Source organism: Equus asinus, chromosome 8 (assembly GCF_041296235.1).
Source record: "Equus asinus isolate D_3611 breed Donkey chromosome 8, EquAss-T2T_v2, whole genome shotgun sequence".
Lineage (NCBI taxonomy): Eukaryota > Metazoa > Chordata > Mammalia > Perissodactyla > Equidae > Equus > Equus asinus.
Window position 1 is genome coordinate 6460287 of NC_091797.1, and position 12699 is coordinate 6472985.

General features: G+C 36.5%; 1 protein-coding gene across 1 annotated transcript in view; it reads left to right on the top strand.

The window, feature by feature from the left end:
* The window catches only part of LOC106842352 (protein eyes shut homolog), a 1064587-nt gene that overhangs the window by 35746 nt on the left and 1016142 nt on the right, over positions 1 to 12699 (top strand). The window contains exon 5 of the mRNA XM_070516721.1: positions 10537 to 10658. Coding sequence (XP_070372822.1) covers positions 10537 to 10658 — 122 coding nt within the window. The remainder of the gene's footprint in view (positions 1 to 10536; positions 10659 to 12699) is intronic.

Here is a 12699-nt window from a genome sequence, read left to right on the forward strand (position 1 = left end):
TTATGCTGTGAAATTGCTGAACTCAGTCATTTGGCTGATAATACTCAAAGAATGCTTAGAGGTATAGCTAACCTTTTTCAAGGTTATTTAAAAAGTCACTTGGGAGCACTTTCAAACAAGAGTGAATGTTAGTGCCTAGAACTTAATATTTGGGACATTTTTTAAAAGCCTTGCACTTTATGCTGCTTGCATAGAATCACAAGAATGCAAAAAAGTAATAATCTTCATTAAAACCTATTATTTTCAACTAGTAGGCAACTCAGAGACTAAATATAAAGCAAAAACAAATTTCAATTTATTTACATGAAAATGCATGAAATTTCTTAGATTAAAAAAAAAACGGTTTTGAGAAACCGAGGAGCAAGAGAAGCAGCACCACACTATGAATTTACAGAATCTGGGCCAGACGGCCGGGTGGAAGCATGGCTGCCCTGCTGACGTAATCAACCTGCGCCTCGGTTTCCTCACCTAGAACAAGGGATAATAACAGCACCTACCCATAGACTCTGTGCGAGGATAAAATGAGTCGGCATATGCAAAACGCTTAAAAAGTACCTCGTACGTTTTAAGTGCTAAGTGATTGTTATTATTATGAATGGTGAATCAAAACTACCTAAACATACAAACACCAGAAATATTTTTATTACATTTGTCTTTATTCTTTATTTATTTACTCTTGAGTAGAAGTTTATAGAAGGTACTGATTTATGTTTATGACTATTTTCCAAAGTTAAAGTTATTTTTGTCAAATATGATGAGAAGAGCACTTGGGAGACTAAAGTTTGTGTTAAAGAGGAGGGCTGTGGTGATGTGAAAGCAGGAGCCTCGTTCAGTCTTGACTAGAATTGTTCTACTTTTTCAAACTTTTAACCTCACCAATCATTTTTCACTTGAGACCGTTTAATTTATTAGACCACTATGTACCATATTTTAATCTTGAATCTGAATTTAAATGTCTTGTCACAGGAGAAAAATTCCTGAAAACTTTCTTCTTGTCGGTGGTATCAAGAATGGGGGCTTGGGAAAATGACTAAGCAAGAATCTAGGCTGAACTCTTAGAATGTGTTCCTGATAAATGCTTACTGTTCCACTTGTAAAGCAAAAGGTTAAATATTGCTTTTCAGTGACTCCTCACACAATGCTGTGCAGCGCATCACAAACAGTGGGAAGTAGGGGGCTGTTGTGCCCCAGGCTTTCTTGCTCCCCATTAAACTGAAAGTCAGCATCTTGAAGGTTGTGGACTGGGATCAAAATGTATAGCACCAAACATGTAAATTTGCAAACGAGCAAATTCCTTTTATATTTGATCTCAACTTACCACTGAAAGTCCTATTGCTGCTGAGTACCTGTATACATTCCACCCAGTGACAATGTTCTACGCCTGAAATGCATACAATTTTTATTCAAAAATTTTAAAAAATTATAGATTTAATATAAGACCAATATTTGTAAAATACATCTATATCATGTACCACTAGTAAGTGAGGATTTGGGGAAAATAAGGGAGGAAATTTCTAAGGATTATGGGGAAAAAAAAGTGGTTGTTTCCATTGCTCTGTCTCACTGATCACTAGCTTTCAGAAGAAATCAAATCTTCATAATATAATCGGGAGCCATGGATTGGGACATTTGGGCATTTTGGAGAGAGAGGTAGAGACGATAGAGGAGAGAAAGAAAAAAAGAGAGACAGAGAGAGAAATAGTATCTTCCCCCACAATTCATTGCTTCCATTTCTTTGGTCTACGTGCAATTTCTGGATAATTGATAATATGAGCCTTCTCTGGTGATTTACAGTGCACAAAAATATATATTACCAATATCACCATCTAATACCCATTAAGGACATATAGTGTCATCTGGCTCTTCTGTTGAGTGAAAGGCATTGGGATTTTTTTTTGGAATTTGGATAATACATTTATACTGGATTTTGCAGGATGAAATGAAAACATCTGTAAGATTCTGAGGTAGGCTTCATGAAGAACTACTCTGCTCTCACTCAATATCTACCCCTTAATCTCGCTCACTGTAGAGACATTGTATACTGTCCAGTGCCGGCCTTTCAATTGTTGTTGCAGGTTGTACAAGGGGGATGACTTGATTTGCATTTCACTTATCTTTAAGTGAATGTCACTGGCCCTTCATTACTGTCACCTCCTATATGACATCTCCTGACAGAAATGTAGCCCCTAATCTATTATCTTTTAACTTACAACATTGCTGTGTTTTTATAAATATCTGAGTTCTATCACTTAAAAATTTTTAAACAGCATTTTTTTCTTTGTTCATCTAAATCATCACAAAGAAAAATTCAAACTACTAGACTAATATAGCCTCACATTTAGCATTTTTACAAACATCTATACCACTCAGAGTTTTTAAAAACAGTATTTTTCTTTAAAAAGTTTAAGATCATCATAAAGAACTTGATACTAAAAGTGATTCATACACTCAAAAGTAACATACTGATTTGACTGATGCAAATTTCAACTCAAGGAAAATAGTTCTGTTAAATGCAGATTTTTACTACCAATACAATTTCATTGGGAACCTCAGCATTTGTGATTTTGCAAATTGATGACATAGTTGTAAAAGGAAATTAATGAAAATAAATTTTTAATTTTACCTAGCAACTATGTATGCAAATAAAATGCATACGGCCTTGGTTTCTCAATTTTAAAGTACGTCAATAGGATATAGTTTTCAGCAAAATAAAACCTCAGGGAAAAAATAAACGTTATATATTTTAAAAATACAGTTGGAAATGCAATGTGACTCTTGGTGGGAGAAGGTCAAGTATACTTCATGACCACTTTTTTTGAAGGAAGGTTGTAACAGCTTCACAATGTGCACAGGTCCAAGTCCTGTGGATCACAAAGCATTTTATGATCTTGTCCCAACCTACAAATATTATTTCAAATTAGTGAATTTCATTTAACACCTCCTTATTTTTATCACATATTAACATAATAACTGACATTATCACATCTTAGCATCTTTGACATTGGGATGCATTTTTACAATAATGATATGTTAATCCTTTTGTCAGAATTTAACTGGCAGCTTTTGCCCTTTGTATTAGTTTCCTATGACTGCTGTAACTAATTGTCACAAACTCAAAACAATACAAATTTATAAATTTATGGTCCTGGAGCCAGAAGTGTACAATGGGGTGTTGGCAGAGCTGCATTCCTTCTGAAGAGTTCTGTTTCCTTGCCTTTCTCAGCTTCTAGAGGCTGCCCGTATTCCCTGGTTCAGCACCCCTTCCTGTGTCAGCCCAACCTGTCGCTTTCATTGTCATGTCTCCTTCTCCCTTTAACTTCTTGCCTGCTGGTTATGAGGACCCTTGGAGGACCCTTGTGATTGCATTTAGGGCCCACCTGACAAACCGGGATAATCGCACAGTATCAAGATCCTTAACATGACCACCTCTGCAAATTCCTGTTTGCCATATAAGGTGACATTCACAGGTTTCAGGAATTAGGGCCTGAATACCTGGGGCGAGGCATTATTAAGCTACCACACTACCCTTAATGGTACATAAAAGTCTCTTATAATCAGTGGCATGGTTTAATCAATGAAATATGGTAATGCATCTGCTTTCTTCCTGCATTGTGTTCCATTCATACTACTTTGTTTTCAATTCCCAGGACTTTCTTACCTTCTGGCCTTCATCTCTGTCTACAATGTCCGCCCATCCCTTCTATGCCCTACATGGCTAGCCTTGATAATGTATGGCAGTTCTTTAGGATTTATTTTAATTATTACCTCCTTCGGGAAGCTTTCCAATACTACCTAAGATGCCTTAGTTACCCCTATATTTGATTGTAATAGTTTCATGCTATGTAACAAGTTATCACAAATTTAACAGCTTAAAACAACTCACATTTATTACCTTGCAATTTCTGCAGGTCAGAAGTGTGGGCGTGGGTTAGCTGAGTTCTCTGTGCATAGTCCCACAAGGCTGAATTCAAGCTGCCCGCCAGGGCTATGAGCTAATCTGAGGCCTGGGTTCCTCTTCTAAGCTCACAGGTTGTTGGAAGAAATTAAGAAATTACTTCCTTGCAGTTTTAACACTCTGTTCTTGCTTCCTTACTAGCTGTCTACTTGGAGTGTTTTCAGCCCGCAAGGGTACCTGCCATTCCCTGCCATGTGTCACTCCACCACACAGCTTTCATTTTGCACCTTCCAGGCAAGGAGGAGATTGCCTTTGACTTCTTTTAAGGTCTCACCTGATTTGATCAAACCCACCCAAGATAATCTCTCCTTTGACTGACTCAGAGTCATCTGACCTGGTGACGTTAATTATATCCACAAATCTCTTCTGCAATTTAATGTAACGTAATCACAGGAATTATATTCCATCATGTTCATGAATCTCACCCACACTCAAAGGGAGAGGACTCCACAGCCCATGTGGGCTGGGGGTGGAGATCTTGGAAGCCGTATTAGAATTCTGCCCCCACAGTGACTCCTCAACACCGGAAATTGACCCCATTTACCTCTAATTGCAGAATATTGATTTACTTGATTATTTGAGCCCCTCATTGTTTATAAACCCAGCATCTACCACGTTGCTTGCCACATAGTAGTGACTTATTAAATATTTGTATAATGAATTAATATACAAATCAGCATGGTATTGAGGGTCCAGTGAACTTGTATATTCTGTAAAAGAGAATTATCGTGAGTGTTTTCTCAAAAACGAGTATGAGTTATTGTTTAGCAACTTAATGGGTTATACGCATGAAATTATCTGTGAAAGAGACAAGCTAAATTAAATTCCCACTAGCAAAGCAAAACACCTATTCTCACAATTAAATATTTAGAAGTAGGTAGTTAGCGAAAAAAGATATGCATGAGAAATTTTTGTTAGGGACAATTCATTTTATGTGTTTCTGGCAGATGTTTGTTCAATGCAATTTCTCTTATTTTACAGAGAAAAATACTTTCATTATGATAAAATAGTATCAAAAGATGTGTCATTTGCAATACACTCAATCTTGTAGTGGTTTAAGGACAAGGAGAAGACCTTGTTCCAATTTTAATTCTCCACACTACTTGCCACAGCTCTTACAAAAAATAGCCCCTTAATAGATTTTTTTTTTTATTGAGGGAAATCTTTATTCCTATGCTGTTTGGAGGTAGTTTTGTATTTTTATTCTTTTTGCTGGACTTGGAAACTCAAAGTCCTGGGTGTCTATCCAGTTCGGTACCCTTGTATTGCTCTTATTTTGTGGACACTAACTATATCATTTTGAGCCCCTCTCTGTATACGTTGCTGACATCTTCAGCAGTTTCTAGGGCCCTCTTACCTTTTTTTCTTGTGATCAGAGAACCATAGGGATCCTGAGGTTTTAGAATTTCTCCAACTGACCCTGTCCTTCTAAATATCGAAAACTTTATCCCTTCTCTGAATTCTTTGTATTATCCCCTCGTCCCAACAGCTGTGAAATTACTGAGAAAACCTGAGCAGTTAAAGGACTCAGTGATTACTGGGCAGTTTCTTCTCTGCGATATTTAGGCAGGCACTTTTAGAGCCTAGAGCCTATGTTTGTACATATATGCTACACATTTTGGTGAATGAATGCTACTATTTAAATACTTTCCAACAGCTATATTCCAAATATTTTTACCATGCCCGGAAAACTAACACCTGAATAATGATTTTGCTTTGGTGAACAACTTGATGCTGTTTATGCTTCACTTTTTGTTTGATATGGATCCTCTTGCATCAATCCATCTTATTGCTTATCTCCAAATACTTGCATACGTTTCACCCAGTGACAATCACTTCATCTAGATACGTTTTCTGAGTAAAAGTTAAAAGTTAGTTTCAGGACTGAGGTGTTACTCTTAAGATTACAGGCTGATTAAATTATTCTTTTCTCATTGTTTACTTGTTTTGAGAATAGCAACAAATCCATCAAGCAAAGCTTGTAGGGATAGCAGCCTCCAGTACCAGAAAGAAAACACAGGAAGTTTCAAAGCATTAGTGATCTACTTACTTAATTTCAGTGTCTTCAGAGAACATTGTTGAACAAGAGGTGAAAAGTATGAAAAAACAAAATGGTCCTTTCAAAAATGCTGTCACTTAACATTGCTGCCTGCTGGTATTTTGTTAGATGAAGCGTAGGAATCATAAATAACATTCCTTTCTTAAACTGTAATGGAGAGAGAGGGAGAATCACAATGATAATCTCGAAGAGAATGATGCCTAGGGACTAAATTGAATGCGTTTACGCAGAAATGTGCCAGGTAAATGGCAGCCGTGGAGGCGTTTGTCCCTTAGAGAGGCCCTGACGTGCTGGTCTTTCCTTTCGGGCTCTCACTGTGAATTTGGACCTCAGGAGGCTGGTCGTCCTTGTGAGAATGGAGCTGTGTGTGGAGAGAAAATGGACCTGGAAACGTTTCTCCTTGGGCACCAGAGCCGGTGTGGGGAAGGCTCTGCAGGCCCAGGCTGTGGGATCAGGGTCCACGAAGGCAGCTCCAGCCCTTGTCTGCATGGATGCTGCTGTGCGAGTGAGACACTCAGCCACAGCAATTCTCAAAGAGCGGTCCAGTTCGATTCCGACACAGTAACGGAATAGCTCACAATGCAACCATGATTATTTACTGACTTCATCCTGCCTTGAATATCAAGCCAATGCCAACTATTTTCACAAAACACCTCCTACTTCTGAAAAATTCATTTATATTTTTGTGATTATAATGGTAGCAAGTGAGAAAATGTAATGAGACGTGGCTTCTATGTTCTGGTGTCAGAATTAACCATTTCTTTCTTTCTTTTTCAATGGTAGATTCTTTAAAACTATTTATTTGTAGGCGTAGGAAAGCACTGTTTAAAATGATTTTTTAAAACCACTCATTATTTTAGCTGGTCTATTACACAATATACATTTCTTCCTACTGAAATATATATTCCTGAAGCAATGTGAATTTATAGAGGAAAAGGAAGAAGGCAGAAAGAAGAGAAAATAGAAGGAAGGAAAGGGAGAAAGAGGAAAAAGAAGAAAATCAAATACTAGAACATAGATTTTTCTGTGGAAGAACATGCCTAAAATGGGTACTTTTGTCGAAACACAGGAAAAGCAGGGCATGCAATAGTCCTGTGAACTGGATATGGCCAAGAGGCATGAAGAGGGAAAAAAAAGAGAAGGAGCTAGAAGGATATTGAAAAAAACTGTCCATCTTATTTTGCCTTACTTTCCCTCCTTTAGAATACATTTCTACAGCATCCGTTAGTAAATGGATGAGTGGTTAAAGTAATACAACGTTTGAAAAGCACATTTCTATAGAAAGTCATTTTATTTTGAAAGAGTAGCATTTGACTGAAATTATGAATTCTTTTCTTTAAACAATGCTCTGCAAATGTATGTCCTTAAGGAACATAATGGATTGTTTTACATTGGGTGAAGCAGCCAAGGTGTGAAACAACAGGTCGTGGTGAGGCCTTAGCAAACAAGAAGATCTGCATGGATATTAATGTATATTTAATTAGCAAACTGGAATATCTACACAGATATTAATATATATTTAATTTTTCTAATGCTATGCCAGCTAAATAAAACATGTTTTGGGCTATGGGCCACCTGTGTGTTACTCCTGATTTAAACCAACATTACCATCATTTTTTTTCAGATTTTGGCACTTTAAAGATTGTACAGTTAGGGCCGGCCCCATGGCCACGTGGTTAGGTTCACACACTCCATTTCGGAGGGCCCGGGGTTTCACTGGTTTGGATCTTGGGCACCGACATGGAACCGCTCATCAGGCCATGCTGAGGTGGTGTCCCACATAGAACAACTAGAAGGACCTGCGACTAGAACATACAACTGTATACTGGGGGGATTTCGGGAGAAGAATATAAATAAATAAATTAATTAATTAATTAAAATAAATTAAAAAATAAATAAATCCTAAAGATTGTGTATTTAAATTTGTGAAATTCTCAAATTGCCTTGAAATAAGTCACTGTTATCTTACCTCTGAGCACAAACCCACGGGTGTTTAGGGATGCTGGGAATGGCTCTCAAATTTCTGGTGCTCACTGTACCTTAAAGAAGGGAGAGTGGTGTGCCTGAGCGAAAGGTTAGCAACTTTTTAGATCTGGTAGCCCTACTATAATGGTAATATGGGCTGATCTGTGAGCACTTCTGATATATTTTGAGTGATATATACATATATATATGATTTTTATAAGGTCTCCATAAATATTTTAATTCATAATTTCTTATATAAGAAGAAAATACAATTTCCAAATATACTACTTATGATGCAATGCTACCTATTAAATTTTTGGAGGTCATACACAATGTATTATGGAAACTGTAAATTTTGGGTACCTGATATATTGATGTATTTCATATCAGAATTATTGATAACATATTTTGGGTCCATCTGAGGAGATTTAACTACCAGAGAACAAAACAATTATGAAAAATTAGATCATACATGTAACTGATAGCATAAATCTAAGACACTGTATTCATAATAATTTCTCAAAAATAAAATAGAGAAGCCAAACTTCCTGAATTCCAGTTAATAGTATGTATTACATGGCTATATATAAGAAATAATTATAAATATATATATGTGAATTTGTAAATCTCAAACATTATATGGTTATTCGCCACATTGACAATACATTGTCAAAATACTCACCTCTATATTTTCACCACAAAGTGTAATCATATCAGAAAATTTGAATCAGTACAAGTAATGTATGATACTTGGTGTATGTTTAAGTATAAAATAAGTAATACATCCAGTTCATAGAAGTCTTAGACGATGAAAATTTCAGTTAAAAACGGTAGTATGGAATATTTATAAACAAAGATTAATACAAATACAATGACTATATTTTTTGGTGAAAATAACAACAAAACAAGGCAATAATATTAAAAAATACTTTTTTATCAGAAAAAAGTATTTCCTGATAAAATGGTGATGGGTGATCACATACCTCATAGTTAACAAATTAGTTATGGGAAAAAAAACACTTTTTCTTTCTTTGTTTTAAATTTTAAACAACTTATTTTTTTGTTTGTTTGTTTATTTATTTTCCCTATGGTATCCAATTTAGTTCCCAGGTTCTCATCTGGCACATCGTTCATTTCTTACCTTCTTAGCCCAAATATTCAGCATTTAGAAAGCAAGAAAGCATATTTCTTGATTACAAAAGAAAGCTTTGCTTTCTAACACCAATCTCTGTCTTTCAGACCCTTTGCAAATTCAAAGTTATCTTTTGTTTTCATTTTTCTTTTAAAATAATTTATCATTTATCTACACAGAAGATGTCTAGGTCTACTCTGAAAGTTCACTTGACTCTAGTTGTTTATCAATTTGCATCAGTTTCCCAACTTGACTTATAATCATAAACTTTTGAAAATATTATGATGATGGATGGTACTCCACATTGTCTTAATTACATATTGAATAACATTTGGTTTTAACTTGTTAACATAACATAATGCCATATATAACATATAAAGATGCACCAACTGATATCATTTTATCTCTTTAATTTATTTACGACTATACCTGTACAATAATTAATCATTTATATTCCATAAGATGTTAAAAATTAGGAAGCTAGATGACAAAAGTAAATTAAAACAGAAGTAAACTTTCTAAGGGGGTTCCAAGTCTCTTGTCTCCGTTGTCTCTTTGGACGCCTGTGGGCTGCCTTGGTCTCCCCAGTTAGACATGCTGTACAGAAACGTGGCTGCAGAAATCTAGGAGCCGGCTAAATACTTCACAGAGCACTGTAAACGCTGTTGCCACCCAGGGCCTGCATGTTTCATGAGTGTGATGGCAGTTACATGCACGAGGCAGCGCGGCAGCGTAGCTTACACGGTGAGGCTCAGGAATAAAGAAGCCAGACACCCACTAGAAGCAGTTGGGGATCTGTGCCTGCTCCAGCCACAATTCATGCCGTCACTATGTCCCTGAGACGCTTCAAAGATGGGTCTTTTTCCATCACTAATGATAAAATGGAGGACAGACTCTGATCATGATTTTTAAAAGGATTATGACGAAAAGTGAAAGCCCTTTTTAACTAAGGCCGAAGCGGTTCAGTATTGACTTTCGGATCACTCTGCACTTTAATGTGCCTTGTGACACAACAAACTGGAACAACCAGTTAACTTCATGTTTATTAAACCTAAAGCAATCTGGGAAAAGTCAATTGATATAAAAGTAACCTATTTATCATAGGTATTATTTACTGACAGAAAAAGAGACAGAGAGGAAAGAAAATTGGATATTTTCATCATTGTTTTGCAAACTGACCAAATGTCCATTGTAATTGTTCTTTGCAAATAGTTGAAGTTTTTAAGTTAAATAGCACTGAGCAAGAGAGTTATTTAAAGAATTTTGTAGAGAACTGTGCAGTAGAGTATTAAATATAAAAATTTATACTTTCCTCAGTTAAAAGTGAGTTGCATTTAGATGAATACAATATCTTTAAAGTCATTAGCATGACCTATGCCATCATTAAAGGAATGTTAAGAGTTTTCTCTGTTTTGTTGTTTTCAGTGGCTGATGGCTTCTCCTGCTTGTGCAGTGCGGCCTGTGTTGGCCTGAGATGTGCACAGGACATCGATGACTGCATCCTGAATGCCTGTGAGCACAGTTCTGCCTGCAAAGATCTGCATCTCGTTAGTATCCGTGAATATTATTAATATAACTTAATGAGGGCTGGCATAAATTAACTGCTGCACATATAGCTAACTTTTGCCTATGTGACATGTTGATAGATGTACATTTGTGTACATACTTATTAACGTTAGAAAACAGAAACAAGCGACGTATTTTCACTTTATAGTAGTAAAAAAATATTCTATTCACTGCTATATATAGTTTGATGTAAATATTATAAAGCAAATGGTTAACTCTTTGGATTTACAACTCTTGGCAATAATTTGAGAAATTATTCTAAAAAGTGCTGTTAGTCTCATAGGCATCTACTTTTATCTAATTCAACGTATTGTATACACATACGTAATATATTTCATTGTCATTTATAATCTTAAATTTTGATTTGATTTCTACCTCCTGTTGTACACTTTCATCGTTTCCTTCATTCATCTGTGTTGCTGCTGTCCCCTCAGTACATATCCATTTGTCATTGGCTGTATCACAAGCACGTGCCATTCTGCCTTAAACGGACTGTGACACAGTTGGCAAATCAATGGGATCCCCTTAGGCTCCTCATTTTTCAGAAAACCTGACATAAAAAATATCTGCTCAAGGTGGATTCACTGACTGGCTTCAGAAAATAAGTGATGTACAACACAGGTTAATGCTGCAATACTAGTCCTGTCTTCTTGTGTATTCTTTAGCAACAGACCTGATTTTCACTAAAGGACCACGCTAGTTGAAATTAGAAAAAAATGCTTTGAAAGACGGACCTGTTTTCACTGACATATTGTGACTATCTTGTACTGACAGTGTTTTTTTTACAAGGAAAGGGTAATTTGTGACAAATTCCTTCTTTTCCCCCAGGAAGGCAGACACCTAAATACAGAATTACAATTAATGTCTGGATAGCCATGACCAGAAACAGACGTGGGCCATCAATGTTCTAGCCACCAGTTAGGGATGCGTAGTGGCCCTGTTGTTTTATCTTTGTTCATCCAAAATGCTTTCCCTAAATCAATCAAGCTAATCTCATCCCACTTTGGGGTTCCTTTAGGCATGAATATGCGACCCTATGATGGTCTCTGAGATAGGAGTGAAGTTCTTTCTGGGGAAAGGTTTCCTCACCTACATGTAGGATGTAAGTAAAGGTAGCGACCTCTTCTAGACCTTCTAGCATCTGGATTTTATACATGTACTTGCTGTTGCCATTTTCAGACCTCAAGGAGGGGAATGGGGTGCTGCCTAATGGTAGGAACCCTGAAGGCAGCAGACCTGAGACAGAAGCAAGCTGGCCCTTGCTCGATTGTTGAACTCCTACCTGAAGCCCTCAGGGGCCTATCCAGCCTCTGGGTCTAATTACGTGAGATCACTTATGGCCTATTTTCAAATGTGTCTTGCGTCAGAGTTCCTTTTTACTTTCAGGTAAATCATCTAATTTCCATAATGTGATTAACTTTATTTTAGTCCATGATTTCAGCCATAACTTCAGCAACAACAGGAGTTTATTGTAGCAGAAAGCAGCAGAGTTGCAAAGGAAATAAAATTCTCAAACTAAATAAAGTTCACCAACTAGATTATATTATATTAATTGATTTAAATACTTTATGATGTACAAGGAAATCATTGAAATTACCTGACTCCTAATCATAGTTCGTGTATCAATTATAAGAAGAACAGAAATACCATTGAATTGATGATGTCCTTCCATGAGAAGACGTTATGGAGACAAAAGATTGTTGAAAAAAATTAAAAAATGTTCTAAACATTTGATAGCTTTTAGAAATGGAGTCTGGGTCCCCAGGGTTACACCCAGATTTGATGATTGATGAAAAAGACTCAGAAAAGCTATTTTGCTCATGGTTAGGATTTATTACAGTGAAAAGTTATAGATTAAAAATAGCAAAAGAGATGGCAAAGTTGAGGAGAAACCAGGCACAAGCTTTCAGGTGTCTTCGCCTTGTGGAGTTGCGTGGATGGCACTTAATGCTCTCAGAAATGATGTGTGTCAACATGTCTGAAGTGTGGCCTATCAGGGAAGCTCAGTTGAGCCTTGGTGCC